The sequence below is a fragment of the Benincasa hispida genome, chromosome 5 (genome assembly GCF_027475165.1).
Source record: "Benincasa hispida cultivar pf3 chromosome 5, pf3_genome.v1.1, whole genome shotgun sequence".
Taxonomy (NCBI): Eukaryota; Viridiplantae; Streptophyta; class Magnoliopsida; order Cucurbitales; family Cucurbitaceae; genus Benincasa; species Benincasa hispida.
In genome coordinates, this window is record NC_143482.1 from 39,256,786 (window position 1) to 39,277,968 (window position 21,183).

General features: G+C 28.9%; 1 protein-coding gene and 2 non-coding genes across 3 annotated transcripts; all 3 read left to right on the forward strand.

The window, feature by feature from the left end:
- Positions 1–11,164: 11,164 nt before the first annotated feature.
- On the forward strand, positions 11,165–11,238 carry TRNAV-AAC (transfer RNA valine (anticodon AAC)). The gene has a single exon. It is a non-coding gene; the product is annotated as a tRNA-Val (tRNA).
- A 4,948-nt stretch (positions 11,239–16,186) lies between these two features.
- Positions 16,187–16,260, forward strand: TRNAV-AAC (transfer RNA valine (anticodon AAC)). Its single transcript has one exon. It is a non-coding gene; the product is annotated as a tRNA-Val (tRNA).
- Positions 16,261–16,594: 334 nt separating this feature from the next.
- TIN1 (tunicamycin induced protein) lies at positions 16,595–19,598 on the forward strand. The gene is made up of 3 exons (XM_039032149.2): positions 16,595–16,881; positions 17,420–17,800; positions 18,634–19,598. The coding sequence occupies exons 1-3, from the start codon at positions 16,750–16,752 to the stop codon at positions 19,444–19,446; spliced, it is 1,326 nt and encodes a 441-aa protein (XP_038888077.1). The 5' UTR covers positions 16,595–16,749; the 3' UTR covers positions 19,447–19,598.
- The last annotated feature ends 1,585 nt before the right edge of the window (positions 19,599–21,183 follow it).

A 21,183-nucleotide genomic window follows, 5' to 3' on the forward strand; every position in this document is an offset into this window, starting at 1 on the left:
TTCTGTTACCAATACATTTCTATTCTCTCTCGGTTAAATTACAAATTTAGTCCCTTTTTGAACTTTTAAAATTATGAAATTAACATCTTAACTTTGATCATTAGACATAAATTGAAATTTGCATCTAATAAATTAATTTGTTGTTTGATATTTTGAATTTGTCAAGGATTTATTGGTTAGAAAATTGAAATTTTAAAGACTAATTATATACAAAATAATGTAAGTCATTTGAAAACAAGGATTCAAAAAAATAAATTGAATTTCATATTTTTAAATATATATTTGATAGGAAATTCATAAATTGGATCTCGGTTTAAATAAATGTTCAAAATGATTTGAGTTTTATATTTTTAATATAAATCTGCATTTTAAATTTTCAAATTTAATCTAAATACAATAAAAACATAAAAATATTACTTCTCAAAATTTCCATCATTTAGATTACAAAATTCAAAAATAATTTTAAAAAATACATATTCACATATTCACGGTAGTATGTAAATACAAAACCATAGAACAAAATCTAGATTGTCCAACAAAGAGGCCTTAATGACTTACTACAAACTTTTAAATATTTAAAAACTAAATAAATACAAATCTTAAAGTTTTTGGACTAAATATGTAATTTAACTTTCCTTTTTCTTTACTAATCTTTAATATGCATACGACATTGTATTTTTAACTCTTTTGTTCGGTATTTTGGTTTTTGATTATAATAATGTAGGTAAGTACACTAATGATATATTATATTAATTTTATATAGTAATCAAAGTGAGCTTAGTTTAGCAGTAATTGACATGCATTTCCTTCCTTAAAGTTAGAGGTTCAATCTTCGTCTTATACCATTGTTGTAATAAAAATATTTAATAATTAATTTCATGTTACGATATATAATTTATATGTAAAACTGATTAAATATATAGTTATTATATAATACAATTGATCACAAATCTTGGCAATCTTTTTTATTGGAAGAATGAGAGTCCACTTTGAAATTGTCTGCCCAATATTCAACCTCTTGAGTTACACTTCAATTAAAAAAATAAAAATAAAAACCTTATTATACAGCATCATTAAGAAGATAAACTAAGATTTCATTGCTAATTAAAATTTAATTTTTCATATTCTAAGAACCCCACAAAAACATTATATTTCATTAAGATTGGTTAAATTTTGTTTTCTCTTAACCCTCACTCCCTTCCCATCATTTTCTACCACATTATAATATTCTTATTGATATTGACATCTTTGTCTTCACAATTGATGAACTTATGGCTCTTTGCAAGATAATTATGGTCAAATGTTTTATGTATTAATATGATTTGTTCAGAGAATAATAACACAATTTTCAATTTTTCAAATTATAGATAATACCCGTAAACTTTATCATTTGTTTTAAAAATACTCATTATTTCAATGGTTGTAGTACTATTACGTTTAACATTTTATAAATCTAGATCGTCACATCATTCAATGTCACCGTCATACAACATTAGAGATTTTCCTTGCACTTCTAAACTTTAGAGTTGTATCAATTCAAATGTTGAACTAATAATTCATATCAATTTATTAAACACTTTCATAACTGTATCAATTTATACTCTCCGTTACTTTCTATTTGGATATACATTGTGCAAAACTTTTAATTTTATCAATTAAACTCTTCAACTCCTATTAGCAAATCACTTTTGACTCTGTGTTAAGATTTTCTCTGAGTCCATGCATCTATTTTATTGATCCAGTGTAAGAAATGAATGCATGAATTTTAAATTAATTGAAATCCAAATCATACAAACAAAATTAATTGAAATCTAAATCATACAAAATTTTAAATAAAAATATTAGGGCGAATTGCAAAAACCATCATAAAAGTATGGTGATAGTTGCAATTGCACCCTCAAACTTTTAATTGTAAAAGTTGGGTCCCCAAACTTCTAAAAGTTAAATTTTGAACCTTAAACTTATAATAAATGTAGAAATTAGACCTACAAATGGTAAAAATAGAACCTTCGAACTTATATGACTATTACAATCTATATAATTATTAAGCTAGATGACCCTAGTATGAGTTTGAGGTCTCAATTTTTAAAATTAAAAGTTTAAGGGTATAATTATAACTACCATCATATTTTATGAGTGATTTTTGCAATTTTGGGTGGTTTTTACAATTTACCTAAAATATTATAATAAATTTTAAATTAGTTATAAATATGATAATATTGAAATAAAAAGCTATTTTGGTTCTTATAACTAAATTACACTCATTTACTATTAATTTACCAAAGATCATAACTAATTTTTTCTAAATTAAAATTAAAATTTACTAAACAATATTTAAAATACTGTATTTTACTTTTCTTCATTATTGATTTTTCTAGAAGTACAAACAACAATTATTTTAAAAGTTACAACAATCCTAAACAAAACTTTAATTTGGATCTCTCGTTATATTTTCTAATCCACTTTCGACATATGTTTTAAAAAATCGAATCAAGTTTTGAAAAAAAAATAGTTTTCATAAAACTTGTTTTTTTTTCTTATAATTAAACTTGAAATTCAAGTATTTCTTTAACAAATGTGTTTCGAGGAAACAAGCATAAATTAAAAAACAAAAAATAGAAAATTGGAAAAAGTTTGTTACCAAATGGAGTCGTCATCTTGGTTTTACGCAATTAAATGTTGTCAATATATTATTGGAGTTTAAAACATATTTCAGATATTTCATCTATCTTATAAAAAATCATAAGCATAGTATTAAATTTCGTCAACATATCGATATTTTCATCAATATTTTCACGTTTTTAGGGTCCAATATCGACATGAAACCGAATCAATATTTTCATTATATCATAGAAAAATCCGTCAAACGTAAAAATAAAAAAAATAAAAAAAAAAAGCAACAAAATGCTAGTGGTATAAATATAATATATAGACATGCTAAGTTGTTTTAAAATCTTAAAATATTTATTTACAAATTTAATTTTTTTTTTATAATATTTTCAGAGATATCCATTGAAATTGACATTTTATCAAAAAACTTTGTAAAATAGAGACTTCGACATTTTCATCAATATTTTAAACCTTGATTTGGAAGTAGATCTATTTAGAAATATTTTGTTGTAGTAATAAAAATAGGTTGATTTTTTTTTAAAAAAAATAAAAAACTGTTACACTTTGGGTCAAAAATGCTCCTAAAGTTTCAAAAACACCCTTAAACTTTCAAAAAAAAAAGTTCAAAAAATACCATTGTCATTAATTTTGGATGGAAACCGTTAAAGTTTTGTTTAAAAAATAACTCCATAACTTTCAAAACGTTTTAAAAATACCCTTAACTTAATAAAAGTTCAAAAATGCCTCCACCGTTAGTATTTGAATAAAAATCGTTAATTTCTCATGGAAAAATTCTTTTAATAAATAAAAATGCTCCTACTAATCAATTTGTTTGAAGTTTTCTTAAGTTCGAAAAGAACCAATTTTAAAATAAGTTATATAGATATCCTCATTTTTTTCATATAGGTACTCTCATTTTCTCTTAATTTTTCAATTCTTAGCTTACATCAATTTTCTCAACAACCAAAATTTTAAGTTAAAACATAAAATACCACAAAATTTCACAAAATTTCAAAATCAAATCTCCTCCTGAAACATACCATAATGATTGATCTTCTTGGATGATCAGCCTTTGGGCTTATTAATCTTCTTAGATGATCGATTTTTGGGCTTACTTGATGATTTTCTTGGAGGAAAGTGTTCACATGAGGCTTTCGGAGAAACTTGTTTTGTGGAGTTGAACTTGAGTTATGTTGATGTTGAGTTTGATTTGATGCAATGTGGGTCGATCTTTAATACTTGATCCTTTGATTCTCTCTCGATTGAATGTGTAAGCTTGATCTATAGAAGCGGAGCGTGTGGATGTTCTTAAGCTTGGAGTCTTGGAATAATGTTTGTATCTTCAAAGGACTGCAGTCTTCAAATGTGGTCAGAATATTTGTATCTTCAAAGGACTTCAACCTTCAAGTGTGGTTAGAATGTTTGTATCTTCAAAGGCTTTCAGTCTTCAAGTGTGGTCAGAATGCTTGTATCTTCAAAAAACTTCAGTCTTCAAGGGGAGAATTCACTCTAGGTCTTCTGAAGTGTAGAATTGCTGACCTCTACAAAGAGAGCTCCTTTATTTATAAAGTTCTCTAGTGGCTTCGTGGGCTTGGGCTTGGCCCTTGGGCCTAAATAGTTGGACTTGGACCTAATTTGATAATTGGGCCAAATTAAGCCTACTTTTGGGCTCAAGTGGACTTAAGGGTGTACATAGCCGGGTTGGGCCGCGTTAAGGTAGTTTTTTAGACCAACCTAAAATTCTGGATACTCAACCCAATCAACCCTACATATGAAGGCAACCCAACCCAACCCAACCCTTATGTTTTCGAGTTGAGTCGGATTGGGTCATAGGGTTGCTTTTGCACAACAGAGCATATGGAAGAAACCAAAATTATGAGACATATGGAAGAAGAAGTCCATTTCCCTTAAAAAGTAAGAAAAAAAGGGACAACTTACCCTAAACACTTCGAAAGCTTCTTAATTGTTTTCCTCATCTTAATTCTCCTTGTAACCATGGGATTATAATTCGAGCTTCTACTGAGATCTGGGATGGTGTGTTTTGTGCCACATTGGCGACTCCCACGGCGACGCCTTCTAAGCAAAGACGATTATAGTCGATTAAAAGAAAGAAAAGTTCATGCTACATAATTAGTGAATTAAACACAAACAAAATCCATTATCGAATTCAATACAAAAGAAGAAAAAGAGAGATGAAGAAGATGAAGAAGAACAGAGAGATCATGAGGCAGAAGGAGGGAGGCGCGGGGGAGAAAGGAGAACTGAGGTCTGGGAACTGGGAGGGTAGTGGCGCAGAAGAGAATAGAGATCAGGTTTTTAGTTTTACGAATTATATATATATATATATATATATATATATATATATATATATATATATATATATTCCGGGTCGGGTCGGGTCGGGTCGACCCAAACAATAATTTTAAGAACCCAAGACCCGACTCAAAAATAATTTTTAAAACATTTTAACCCTACCCAACCTAAAATAAAATCTAACCCAACCCAACCCTTATAGTTTAGGTTGGATAGGTCGGGTTCGTTAGGTTATCGGGGTTTTTGAACACCCTTAATTGGACTTCAGCCCAAATTATAATATCAAATTGGATCAAATTAATTTAATTCGATCCAACAGTCAAGACGAAAACATGTTGCATCATCGGAATTCACAAATTTATGTTTCAATTTGGGACACATGGCGGCTTCTAATTAGTCCAAAATTCAATTATTTGGAATTTCGTCATTAATTTAGTAAATGACGTGGCAATTTGTGATTGGTCCAAAATTTATCCTTCAACAATAGGTATTCTCATATTTCTCTTAATTTTTCAATTCTTAAATTACACCAATTTTCTCAACAATCAAAACATACCAAAACGCTGCGACACTAAAGGCCCTCTCACGAAGCGCCTTGGAGAGCAAACTGGAAGGAGTGACTTGGAGAGCATTGCGGTGTTGCAAGGTAAGTATTGCAGCGCTTGCTTAGCAGACTGTCTCTGTGAATGGCGTGGGGCACAAGTGTCGTAGCGCTTGCACAATGTTGTGCCTCCCCTTGCTTGATTTCACCATTTTGCTTCCCGTTGCTTGCTGATTGCTCTATTTAAGCCCGAATTGCATCCGAAACATCCCGACGGCTTCGTTTGCTTGATAACCTATCTAAGAACTAAAATAAATATTAAATTTCTAAGACCAACACGATTTGGGTTGATACTTTTTTTATTTGACCATTTATTGTTTTGGTACATTTCAAGAGGAGATTTTGATTTTGGAGTTTTGTGAAATTTTGTGATATTTTCTATTATAACTTAAAATTTTGGTTTTTGTGTTGGTTGTTGAGAAAATTGGAGTAAGTTAAGAATTGAAAAATTAAGAGAAATATGAGAATAGATATATGAAAATAATGAGGATATCCATATAATTTATTTTTAAATTGTTTCTTTTCAAACTTAAGAAAACTTCAAACAAATTGATCATTAAAAATATTTTTTAATTTTTAAAGTCATTTTTATCACGAGGAATTAAAGTTTTTGTTCAAATACTAATGATTGGGGTATTTTTGAATTTTTATTAAGTTAAGGGTATCTTTAAAACGTTTTGAAAATTCAGGGGTATTTTTTAAACAAAATTTTAATTGTTTCTATCCAAAACTAATGGTAAGAGTATTTTTTTGAAATCTTCTTGAAAGTTTAAGAATGCTTTTAAAAATTTAGGAACATTTTTTACACAAAATGAAAAGTTGAAGGACATTTTTCCGACATTTTGAACTTTTGATTGGATAGTATATCTATGTAGAAGTATTTTGTAGTATTAAATATTGAAATAAAACCAAAGGAGCGTTGTACATCAAATTGATGTCGTGGTGTAGTTGGTTATCACGGTCTAACACACTGAAGGTCTCCGGTTCGAGTCCGGGCGACGCCATTTTATTTTATTCTATTTTAATCTGAAGCTATTCGCGATGTGTATTATTCCGACATAGAAAGGAATTGAATTTCAAAATCCTACGTGGTGATGCCTTGTGGTTTCTTCGGTTGGTAATCATTAATTTTTTATTTTTTGACTAATAAACTATTTACCTAAAATACTAAATTTTAATTTTTTTTTTATAAAGGTGATAATTGATAGATGTCTATCACTGTTTGTTACGGATAAAAATCTATCGGTATTGATAGAAACTGATAAAAATCAAAATTTTAATTTTCTTTGATAATGGTGTTAACTGATAGAAGTCTATTAGTGTCTATCAGTAATAGAAATTTAAAAGTCTGATAGAAGTTTAGCAATGTATATCAACATTTTTTCTTTCTATTTCTATAAAGAGTTTGACATTTTTTCTATCTGTGAAAATTTTTCTTAAATAAAATTTTAAATAAAATTATTATTATTATCAATAACAATTGAAATAATAAACTATTTGACTCTTATAACTAAATTACACTAATTTACTATTAATTTACCAAACACACTGACTATTTTTTTTAATTTAAAATTAAATTCGTCAAATACTATTTTACTTTGATATTAATTTACTATTAATTTACCAAACACATAATGACTAGTTTTCTTTGATAAAAATGATAGAGGTTTATTAGTATCTATCAGTGATAAAAACGGATACAAGTGTATCAGTGTTTTAATGATATATACTGATAGAAGTCTAGAAGTCTATTCGTGTATGGTGATTTTTTTTATAATTTAAAATTAAAATTTATCAAACATATTGTGACTTATTTTTTCTAATTTAAAACAATTATATATTTCATACGCTATTTTTTGAACTACGTTTAAAGGATGATGTGTTAATTGATATACTTAAGAAAATTAAAGATTTAAATAAATACAATTATTAATTCATGATTTGATATAACCCAAATTTAGAGATGTAAATTGGAACAATCCCTTCTTTTTCTCAATTTAAAACAAAAGAGACGAGCAAACTAAACATTTTGTTGAGTATCAAAACCAAAAAATTATTTAGATCTTGTTCTATAGCCATTTTGTTTATATTTTTAAAATTTAAGTTTATAAATAATACTTCTATTCATAGGTTTTATAGTTTGTAATCCACTTTTGTAAAAGGTTATGAAAAATCAAATCAAGTTTGAAAAAAAAAAATAATTTTTTTAAAAAAGTTATTTTTCTTACAATTAAACTTGAAATTCAAAATAAAGAATTAAAAATGAAATTTATCAAATGGGTCATCAATTTTTAATATTTGCATGTTTTTAAATAAAATTAGAAGTAGAACTATTTAGCAGAAATAAAATGTAATAAACGAATGACTATAATATACAAGTGGAAAAGTTATCAAAATAGTGTCGTGGTGTAGTTAATTCATCCTTTGAAAGAAAAGAAAGGGATCTGGCCCTAGGGACTTTAAAGCAAAGATGAAAGCATTCAAATTGACAAATTGTGAATGGCCCAGAAACGGACTCCCCTTTTGTGGACTCACACTAAACCTCCAGTTTTGAACTTGCGAAACCCTCTTTGAACTCTGAAAGATGGGCGTATTTCATGTCAGTCTAACACACTGAAGATTTCTGATTATTATTCTATTCTATTTTAATTTGAAGCAATTGATCATGTACTTATTTTTACAATTGTATAAAAATTACTATTATAGGATAAGAGAAAAATTAAAAGCCAATATAAAGAAATTGATAAAGAAGTCATTTGTCCTGTTCTAAGACTTCAATAATCAAATCTAATTGTTCTAAGTGAGTGAAAGAATCAAACTTCTAATAATCACTTAAATATTTGATTGCTCTTTTTTTTTTAAATCAAATCAATCTCCATCCAATATAAAGATCTAATCGAAAGTCATCTCCATCATACCTTCTAAATTCCTTCAAATTTGGAATCTCAATTAAAATAACTTCACCATTTTAGTGAAACTGCAAAACTGATGGAAATTACATGTCGTATGGATAATTTAATTTTAATTCATCTCATTAGTTTATTCGTTTAATATTCACAATTTACTAATTATTTTTCTCTAATGTGGTCTCGTACTGTGATGAAAATTCTTAATGTTGATATAAATTTATTTCACCAAAATTTAAATTTGAATCAGAGTGGATAAAATGTTAAATTTGGAGATAATGTCATTATCTCTTCATCGACAAAAATAAGTTTCTGGATTCTCAAAACTTTATATTACATTTTTTTGAAACCCTACAAGAAAAATCACTTTGAGTGTTGTATAAAATCCGTTGTGAAAAGCTTAAAAATGTCACCCTCTCTTAATACCTTGTTTGGAAGCGATGATATAGTTCAAAACTTTGTTTCTTTTATTTTGTTACCAACCACATTTTTATCTCTCTCTTTTGGTTAAATTATAAATTTAGTCCCTAAAATTTGAAGGTTGTATCTACTTGATCCTTGAACTTTCAAATTTACAAAATTAGACTCTTAAATTTGGTATTTTTTAAAATTCACAAATCTACTAGATACAAAATTGAAATTTAAAGGGTTTGATCATTAAACATAAAATTCAAATTTATATTTAACCAAATCAATTAATTGTTCAATATTTTGAATGTGTGGGAGACTTATTAGTTAGAAAATTGAAACTTTAAAGACCTATTAAATACAAAATTATGTAAGCCATCTAAGCAAGAGATTCAATAAAAATTTCGTATTTTCATTTGGTAACAAGTTTAGAAATTAGGTCTCAATTTAAACAATTAATTAAAAAAGTGTTTGATATAGTATATCAATAAATCATAAAACTAGTTACGGTTACCTACTCATTATTAAATTAAATATAAACTACTATTAATTAACTTATAAACATGTTTTATGTTAAAAAATTTGCATAGTAGTTAATTTATAGTTTATTATATTATACCTACTTTAATTTAACAAAAATAAATTGAGTTTATAACCTAAAATATTATTATAGGTTTTATCTTTTTTTAACATAAGTCTACATTTTAAATTTTAAATTTAATCAGATATAACCACTTTTCAAAATTTTCACTATTTAGATCACAAAATTTGAAAAAAGCTCCATATTCACGATAGTAATGAATTAAAAAACATAAACAAAAATATATATTGCCAACCATAGATGTCTTAGAGACATAAAAAAAAAAAAACTTTTGAACGTTGAGGAAGTGGATATAAACCCATCTCAAAGTTTTTGGACTAAATTTGTAATTTAACTTTCTATTTCATTAGTGACGTGGAATACAAGTAGCTGTACTAATAATCTATTATATTAAGTTTATATAATAGTCAAAGTGAGCTTAGTTTAGTCATAATTAAACACATTCTCTCATTTGACATTAGAAGTTCATCCTTCATTCTCATAATTATTGTAACAAACATAATTAATAATTAATGTTATGTTACAATATATTATACTATTTTTATATAATTTATATGTAAAACTGATTAAATATACAGTTATTATACAATACAATCAATCACAAAACTTAAAAAGCAATGTTCAAGCTTATTTTCATGTGTCTCAAAAGTTTGGTACAAATCCAATCCCCTCATATTTTAGATTTTTTTTTCTTAGAAAATATCAATTTACACCCATAAATTTTAGGTTGGTTGTATCAATTTAAACTCTAAATTAATCATGGTATCATTTAAACCTCGAACTTTCATAAATATATCAATGTGTACCCATTTAAACCTTAAACCCCTCAATTAAGTCTCAAGAAGCATGTTAATTTATACCCTTGCAATTGAATAATTAATGGTTTAAATTGATATAACCACCAAAGTTTATAGATGTAAATTGAAATTTTTGTTCCTTTTTTCTCCGATTTTTTTTTTAAAAAAAGTCAAGCCAAGGAAACTAAACATTTTATTAAGTATCTAAAAAATATTATTTACGTCTCGTTTTATAAACATTTTTTTTTTTGAAAATAAGTTTAAAAATTTTGAACAATACTTCTTTTTATAAGTTTTTTATGTTTTGTAATATGCATTCCACTAATGTTTCGAAAAAAAAAAATCAAGTTTGGAGAAAAAATAGTTTTCAAAAACTTGTTTTCGTTCTTAGAATTAAGAGACAGTTGCAAATAGACATTAGACCTAAAGTATTAATAGATATAACATAATGTAAAAAAAAATTGCAAATATGGCCGTAAATAGTCTATCCGTGATATTATTGATAGGAGTCTATCAGTTATATACCATATCATTGGTAAGAGTCTATCAACGATAGAAGTCTATTGTTGATAGACTTGGGAGTCTATAAGAGTCTATTGCCGATAGACTTGTCTATATTTATAATTTTTTTAAAATGATGTTATACACTTGATTATTATTCCTAAAAATACTACCAATTGTAATTATTCTAGAATTAAACTAGAAATTCTTGTTTCTATAACAAATGTGAATCAGATGAAACAAATATAAAATCAAAAGATAGAAAATGAAAAATGAAATTGTTACCCACTAAGGTCTTAATTTAAATTTATTTCATACAATTGGAGTAAAAAAAACAAAATAAATTATATTTTCACCATCTTATTAAAATTAGAAGTAGAACAATTGCTGTAGACTAAATTAAAAAGTTTGCACATTCAAAATCAATGGTGTCGTGGTGTAGTTGGTTATCACGTCAGTCTAACACACTGAAGGTCTCCGGTTCGAATCCGGGCGACGCCATTTTATTTTAATTTCTATTTCTCAAATTCTAATTTACAAAATATAAGGTGGTTACCTGCTTTCATAACGTCATGGATCCCCGCTCCAGTCCACATGTAACTGAAGTTAGTTTTTTTTTTTTTTTTTGTTCCTTCTTCTTCTTCTTTTTATTCTAAAAAAAATCATAAAAAAAAATGAAAAAAATATTAATTTTTTAGGACATAAGGTTCACCATAAATTTTTCAAAAAAAAAAACATAATGGAGAATATAAATAGAAACATTTATAAAAGTGTAGAGTCTAAATTAATATAATTATTAATTCATATTTTAAATAGATATAATATTAAGATTTAGTGATATAAATTGATACTTTCTAAAAAGTCCTAAACCCACGTAGAAAAAAATGAAATTGATTTGAGTTTTTATAGATTTATTTTTGTTCGAAAAGTATTGTAATTAAAATGAGGAGTGAGGAAATCGAATTTCTGACTTCTCGATAGTACGAATCACTCGTATTGGCATTTATATATTTATTTTAGTAAAAGACTAAAATTGGAATATCATTTGTGCCATTAGTGGGCGTCATTGATGATTAGTGCATTTAATTAACTTGCGTGGGAAATGCTTTGTTGTTTCTATGTGCATTTAAATTTTGTGATAAAATTTAAGTTTGGACTGAATTCAATTGATAAATGCTTATTATGAAATGAGTTTTTTTTAGTACAACTAAAATGGAGATACGAACTATAAAATCTTTTATCGCCAATACATAATATATGTGAATTGAGTTATGCTTGTTTTACAAAATAAAATAATTAAAGAAAGGAATAGAGAAAATTATTATTTTCTTAGTTAATTTAGAAGGAAAATGAAATATGTATTAGGATGTGGTGGAAAAAAAATTGAGACATAACTTTTAAGTTAATAAAAACAAATCTCCTCTAATGCCTCCGAGCTTAAAATATGCAATAGGATGTGGTAGAAAAAATTTTAGACATAATTTTTAAGTTAATAAAAAACAAATCTCCTGTAATGCCCCGAGTTTAGGAGGGGGACATAAATGACACGAGATCACATCCGAATGAAAGAAATCTTAGGACATAAGAATATGGTTAAAAAAGGCTTAAAAGACTCGAAGGTTACTATCTATACCAACAAGGTGCACCTTCATTTTCGTTAGTTCAATCATAAAAACTCCATATTAAACGTGTTTCATTTGGAACAATCTTATATTGGGTGTGGTGGATTTGGTGTCCTAAATCTAATATATCTTGTAGTTTGTAAAAACAAATTATATATATTTAATAAAATGAGAGGTATTGTATTAACATTTAAACTGCATTAATTCAATCTAACAAACTAAGATCCAAGGTTATATGATGTAACTTAAACATGTATATGGAGACATATAAGTGAATCATGTTTAAATAATAACCTAAAGGGTCTGTAGTAGATGAATAAGGTTGAGTACGTTATTCTGGTGACACTATGGATATGACCTGCTTTGTAGTTGTTACAAGTATCGTAAAGTGCTACAAATGATATGATCTTGATCATTCATGTGGAGACATGTGAGCGAGGGTATTCTATACAAAGAGTTTGTATAAGACTAGACCACGAAATGAATAGTCTCTCTTTAAAACATCGTTGCTACAAAAGAGTTACATTTCCCTAAGATGACCATAGGTGGCTTGACTTGAATCCTGAGTGAGTTGTGAACGCATACCCATGAGAGTATATCTTTGATTTACATGGGTGAGAGCGGCCAGTTTCTCCGGGTCAATATGTCTACTATTTTGGGGATTTATCTGACTGGAGGGTTGGGAATGTAGCTACATAAGAAGGAATTCACTCATTCCCAGCCTTAGGGAAAGTAGATAAATTGCTTCCTTAACAGCTGATTTCGGGTCTTGAACAATGAGACCTCAACTTCTCACCGGCCCGAGATGTGTCTGTTTATAGTTGGACTATAGATTATAAGGGAGAGTTGCATTTTAATATGATTAATGCATATTATATGATTTGTTAATCAATTAACTAACCATATAATATAAATAAAGAAATTGCATTGTATGACAAATACATTTTAAGAAACCAAAGCCATGATTTAACTTTTTTGTAATTGAAGGTGTGGAAATCACATAGCAATTACATAGCAATCACATACAAATCAAATAACAATCACATAACAATCACATAGAAATCGAATAGAGATCAAATTTTCAAGCGGAAGTTTTTTGCCATGTTTGCAAAAAAAAAAACAAAACCTAGGGACACACGCCCAATTTTTAATTTTTTTAAATTAAAATTGCAATTTCCCCATATAAAAATTATATTATTAATATTTTAATAATATAATTATAACTCCCGATGTTAGGGGAGTTAAACGTGAGACGGAGTTATTGTAACTCCCTCTCCCTCATTCTTTTCCTTTATCTTCCTTTTGGAAAACAAAAAAGAGTAACACATGATACAAATTAAAAAACCCTCTCAAAATTCCAAGAACTCTTTCCTATAAAAATTTCCCCTGCCAAAACATTCTGAAGCCCGCACATCCAATTCCTTGTTCCCAGAGAATAACAATGTAATTGAGTGGTTGTGTTTTCAAGATTGGGTTGTTGCCTATTTTGTTCGAGTACAAAAGCATTGGGGTTTGTGATCTTGAGAGAAAAATTATGTGAAGAAGTTTTCCGTCAAAGGTTAGTCTTCTCTTTTCTAAATTCTCTTTAGATTGCATGCTTAGATTTATTAAATGCTTATCTTGTGACTTTTTATTTTATTTTATTTTTTATTTTGTTGAGTCCGTATTTCATTGTTTATCAAATTGAATTTCAAATTGTACGGCACTCACACACTTCCACGAGGAATTCGATTCTTTCAACAATCTACTAAGTTTGAGGTTCAAATTAATGAAATTAAAAATTTATAGTTGATACAACAGGTCAAGTACATGATCAAAAATGATTTTTTTTCAAAATTTTTGGACTAATTAATCAATTTCAAAGGAATAATTTTTTTTATCAAGAATAAATTTCACTCAATATTTTTTATTGAATCAAAACTCACACGAAAACATATTTTTCCTACTAATTAATAATATTAAAAATGAAGATTTATGCTAATTCGTAAGAAATAATTAATCAATTATTAACTCAAAGAAATTGCTACCAACCTAAATAATGATGTATTAAAACCTTTCTTTAAAGAATCTCCAACAAATTTTATCGGGTGTATATAACAAAGTTACTTAAACTAACTACATGCTTATCAAGATGCTTTTTCATCAATATCTTATAATTATAATTTAATAAAAAAAAACGTATTATGCTATTCTAATCTATCTATATCTCAACCTCATCAATAGGTAGGGTGGCAACCCAAATACAGTTTAATCTCAATTTAAACGAGCTTAAAATCAACGATTTATCGATCCAACTCAATCCAACCTATCACAACCCATTTATTCATTAGATTGAATATGAATCATTGATAATCAGGTTGACCTATGACTCGACCCATTTAGACCATATTTAGATCGACCTATCAGCCTGCCTAATGAACTTATCACTAAGCTAATCTAAATGTGTGAGCATATATTATATTTTATATATTAAAAAGGTAAATTTTTAATTTTCTAAAAATATATTTAGTTATATTGTAGTTTGTAATTAACATAAATATTTGTAAATAATCAAATATTTAAGATTTTATCTAGAAAAAGTAATAAAAATATAAAATAAATTAATTTTAAATACAAGTTTTAATAAATTTTATATTTCATTAAGAAAATTTAAAATCTAAAAATATATTTTTAAATAATTAATGAATTAATCCAATAGATTATTGAGTCACGGAGGGACATGCATTGAACCACATTAGTCTATCGCCTCATTCCCTCCAAAACATGGGTATTCATTGGGTCCTAAACTTAAAGCTCAAAATTGGAGTACGTAAGGGAGGCTTCAAAATCAAAATTTTCCAATGTGGGATTCTCTAACCAAAGGTTGGTTCCTTTTCTTTTTGAAAATTAAATTTTTACCCAACAAAACCCAACAAGCTCAACCCAAAATTTGATCCAAATATTCAAGCCCAGGGATCGGTTATGCTTGACTATTAAATGTTGGATTGACTCAACCCAAGCTTAAAAAATGTCTTAAGCCCTTGGGCTTGGACTTGGTTCCAACTTGCCGTCTTCACTTTTTAGAATTAGACCAATTAAATGATGAGGGTGATTTATATCTATATATACTATATCAAAAAGAGATATAAGAACAAAATTTTTAACTTTCTTCATTACCTTTCAACCATTCCATAATACTTATTTTACCCTCAAAATCACATCCATCATGTTTTATATGTACTTTTGTGTCTTTTCCTTTCTTATCCCCTATTAAATTTTACACGTTTTTTTTTGTTCTTTAAAAAATTATATTTTTTCCTTTCATATATTTTTTCTTTTTCTTTATATATCCTCTTATTTTTTTCTTAATTAATAAAGGATTAGTAAAATGTAATTTAAAACTGTCACATCCTTTAAATAAATATACAAATCTTTTCGAAGAATGACTACATTTCTTATCTTTGTTTTTCCTTGCATCATTCCACATTTTATCTTCCCAAAAATATACTTGATGTCTTTACTTCATTTTACTCGAGAATATCTAAAATTATAAATAAAAATATTTTACTCCATTGTATTTCTTTTATTACTTATAAATTTTTTTGTCCAATATTCACAATTTAAAATCAAACAAAATTATATTCAAGTAATCATTTACATTTCAAAGTTTTCAACACATTTCATATTTATTATAAACTAACAAAAAAAAAAGTTATATATATAGTTTCATCGATAATCTCTTTTATTATTTTTAAATTTCAAATAAACTATTTACTATTTAAATTTTAGTTAAATGTATAATTTAAAAAAATAATTATTTAAATATCGTTCTATTTTCAACATCTGTTGGTGTCGTGGTGTAGTTGGTTATCACGTCAGTCTAACACACTGAAGGTCTCCGGTTCGAGTCCGGGCGAAGCCACTTTTTGCAATTTTTTTAAAATTTTGCATTTCCAAAATTTTTTATTTATCCAAAACAAACCGAAAAACAAAACCATAATTTCCACGTGGTGGCGAACAGCGACAATTGCGGAACGGAAAAAGTGGGGCCCACATACGTTCAAGAAACTTCTAAACGAAAATGGAACGGAACGGAATCCTTAAAAAAGATTAAAAAATAAAAAACCAACAGTATTGAGCCAATAACGTGTCTCCATCGCATCACTTACTCGATTCCTATTGGTCCATTCCTTCTCCACGGTTCCACGTCATTACTCCTCAAAATTCTCCCTTTTTTCAATTCTATAAATTGAATCTCATTTTCCTATTTTCTTTCCTCGTTTTTCATCCGATTTTCCCCATCATCTTCCCTATATATTCTTCTCCCCCAGATTTTCTGTGGGTAATTTTCATCCATTTCCAAAGAGCTTTCGAAATACCCAACAAATTGATCTCTGTTTCTGATTCTGTTATGGCTGCAGCTCTTCCCAGCCTGCGCTGCTTCTTTCTACCAACCCTTTTTATTCTTCTCGTTCTTCGTCCTTCTCATGGAGCTCTCCATTCCTCTCCTCATCTCAACCCCACCAACCCCAAATCCATCTCTGTTAGTAATTCTTCTCTCATCAATTGTTTTATGTTGTGGGTTGTGGAGATTTTGATTGTTATCTGCTACTTTTGTTACGTTTTTCTTGTTGGGTTTTTGTTTTTTTTTGAAGAATTTGATCTTATTCTTTGATGGGTCTGGTTATTTGATGCTTAGTTTGCCATTTTTGAGGATTTTGGTGTTTAATTGAGTTTATGTTTGTTGGGTTTTACAGAATTTGATCATTTTTCTTTGTAGATTTCTGATTTGATGCTTAATTTATGGGGTTTTCTGGTTTTGATGGTTTTATGCTTACATTGTGGTGTATAATTGTTTCTCTAACCAGCCAATTGAGTTTTTAAAGGCCTTGATAATTTCTGATTCGATGCTTTAATTTGTGGTGTTTTATTGTTGACTGAGTTTTGTTGGCTTTTTGAAGAATTTGATGATGGGTTTCCTAAATCTCTGATTATTGATGCTTAATTTTGTGGTTTTTTAGAATTTTGATGGTTTTATACTGACATTGTGGCGTTTTTATTGTTTTTTTTTTTTTGGATAGTCGATTGAAACTATTGTAGATGGGTTTAAGAAGGATTTGAAGGAGATGATTGGGAAGGGATTAGGGTTTGTGGGCGACGATTTTAAGGTCTCAGGATTTGATTTCAAAGATGCGAGAGTTGGGAATTCAGTTGCTTATGAGTTTGAGTTGGAGATTGATAACCAAGTTTATCCATTGAAGTTTTTGGAAAATGCCAAACAATGGGAATATGTAGATTTGCCTATTTTTCAGATTCAAGAGCAGTCTCAACAGGAAGACAAGAATTTGTTGGCCCAGAAACGTAATCTGGGCCATGATTTGCCTGTTTTGGCTCCCTTTCAGCTTGCCGGACCGATGGAGCTCTGGATTCAGGATGCTGATGGCATGAGGGTCTCATTGCCAGTGAGTATCTTTTTATTGCTTTTGATTTTGTTCATTATAAGTTTCTATTGATTTGATGGACTGCTGCAATCTGTGCTTTTGGGGGTTTTGATGATTGGTGATGATACACATTTGATTAGATTGTGTCTTTCATTTTGATTTTCTATGTATGTATCTTGGTGAAGGCTTTAGGTTTGAAAATGTAGGTGGTTTACCAAATTTTGGTTTAATTTCATGTGCTTTGAGTCCTACACTGGTGAAAGTTCTGTTTTAGACTTAACATTGCATAAAAAGACCACTGTAATTCTTAATTTTATAACAGAAATAGGTAGTCTTTTGTTGCCATATGGATTAGATGTTCTGTCTAGTCAATTAAAAAAAAGGACTAAACAGACATATCGATCGAATTGAATTTGGAACATTAGAACACGAGAATGAATAGTAGTTGGTATGCATTCCATTTCTCTAGGTTGGAGGTTTGAATCTCCATATCTCCCTTCTTGTATGTAAGAATTTTTTATTTTTTATTTTTATTTTTATTTTTATTTTTTTTTTTAATTTGGAACATAGGTCGGACTTACAAGGGTGCAAAACTTTAAGTATTTTACCTGATCTTTTAACCTCAACTAGACAATTGTACAACCTAAATCTTGTTCAAGTAAAGTCCTTTTTTTACGTGATATCTTGAAACCAATAGGTAGGAAAGTTCTGGTTTAGTTGTATGATGTATGTGAATTCCTATATCTTGTGCCTTCTTGTGCCCTCTTGAATGTGTAACTTGTACATATAGCAAGCATGGAAAGCATTATTCTGAGCTGTGGCTGATCTTTGATTGTTTGCCATTGAATTGGCAGCATGATGTGGATGCTGGTGTCTTGAAAAAGGTTGTTCTGGCAGATGGAGCAGTTGTTACTGTAACTGGTGCTAGATCTGTTAGCCTGCGTCAGCCACTCAATCTTCCTCTCCCGCTCAATCGAACAACCCCTGGGTTTGCCACTGGTCTTGTAGCCTTAGCCGAACAGCTTCGCCACATTTCCCGATCTCAATCGACCCCGCTCCTTTCTCTTCGTATCGTTGGTCCTACCTCCCTCACTTCATCTCCTAGCTCCACCAACAACAAGCTCAAGCTCAAGCGCCTCGCCCCAGGCTTAGTGGAACTCTCATCCCCCATCCAAGCCATCCAGTCTCCTTCCTCTGTCCAACTTCAAGCTGAAGCCCCCACCATCCTAACACCAAAGGCATTCACGACGCTATGGCCAATCACCTCCATCAATGGCTCGAACTCGAAATTACTTGGTTTTGAGACACTCCTGACATCCCTTCTCGGCCCGAAGGCAAACAGAAAGGGCTCCTTCAAACTGTTGAAGGCCAATGTCTCTGCCCAAACAACCTTGAGGATCGGTTTTGGTGTTGACAAGAAGTTGGAAGAAGGAGATGGAATCAACTTGGAGGGATTTCCAGAATGGAGGACTAAACCCGACGTTATGAGGTTGCATTTTGAGGTTCTGGCAACAGTTGACGGTGAGCGTATCATACCAGAGAGGGTGATGCCGGTTACGCCGGTCATCATCGAGGATACGGTTGCACCTCATGTGCTACTTGGTGGCAACGTGAGTATGTCAAAAACTCCTATTGTTTACACCCCATCTGATCCATTTACCCTGTGAATTAGTATCTGCAGGTTTGGTTGTGTTTTGGATCTCTCTGGTGGGAAAGGTGTAAAAAGTATACAGTGAATGAACATAGAGAAGTTGAGTATTGTAAAGATTACTGATATTCAAAGTTTCTCAGCTAAATTTTATTTTATCGTTTCTTTTTAGGCTGTTTTTATTATTTCTTGTTAATAAATCAGAAGTGTCTTCGTTAGATATACTTTACTTTTTTTTATTTCTTTCTCTATCAGAAAATTTTAATTATTGAATTCCAATCACAGATTTTATTTTTCCTGAAAAGTTGGTGATTTTAATAAAATTGTATTCTTTTAGAAGAAATTTGTTGGGACATTTTTGGTATTATTTCTTTGGTCAATTTTAGAATTACTCACTTCGATAAGTATGAACTATATTTAATTGATTTAATTTTGTATCATTCAAAACTTCTTTAAAAATTTATTTCACTGTGAATTTGAAAATGAAATAACTATTTCACTAAAAATTATTTTGAAGTTGACAAAAAAAATGGTCTATCTAAAATCAGAAAAAATTGAGTTATTTGTCAATTCTAAAGGAATAATATTTAAAATATAAAATTAAACGATTAAAATGGGTGGATAAGAAACTAAGGGGGAGTTAATGCAAATAGTGGAGTAATAAACCTCTTTAATAATTGGTGAATTAAATGGTGGATGAGTTTTTTTACTCACTAAATCCAACTTGAGAGGCTAAATGCCCCCTAAATGATTAAAATGTATTTTAAAATCATAAGTCTGATACTTTTTAAAAAAAAATTGTATATTCACTAATAAAAGGTCAGAATTCAGTAACCAAAATAAATATTAGCACTTGCTCAAAATAAGAGGGAAAAAAGAGAATATTAGAACATTTGTGCAAAAATTCCCATCTTTATTTGGTAGAGCAATAGATTATTAACAAAGAACCCAAAGATTTATATTAAATAAAAGGACTCTAAAATTATATTGGGGGATTATAACTAAGCTTACTTAACTCTATAATATTAAACACAATTACCACTGTTTGAGCATTTCCTTCCATTTTCTTTCTACAAGATTGGTTCTTGTTCATCAACTACTTCATCTTTTTTCTCACATCTTATAGCCTTTGATATATTATCCTCCCCATTCCCATATGGCCATATCTTTTTGGGTCTTCAACTTCAGCTAAATGGCCTCCGTACTTTGTATTTAATGGCTAACTAGCTAGTTAGAGCCTACAAAGGGAAAAGTGAAAAATAAACAAACCGTGAAAATTTTTATGATTTGATAGCTAACTCCGACAAAGACACCTTTGATGGTAATTCCAACGATTTGTGGCCACTTTTGGCAACCGACTCTCATGACTACATTTTGTGGAAACTATGGTGAAACTAACTCTAGCAACCATCTCTAGTGACCAACTTTGGCAATCAATAACCTCTAACACCTAGTTCTAACAACCAACCCCGTCAATCAATTGAGTCGATTATATCTGATGACCAACTCTAATGAGAACTCGATCTATTATATATTATAAGAAAAAAAAAACTCGATTGTGTAAGTGTGTTTAAATTTTAAATTGATTTGTTATAGTCTTTAATAGTCATTTTTTTATAGTAATTTGACATTAATAGAAACATTTTTAGCATATAATAAACCAAATTTACATATAAAATATTGTGAAAGTATAACCAAATACATGGATGCTTTTATTATAAATAGTTTTTCAATTAAAAAATGTTTAAATAAAAAT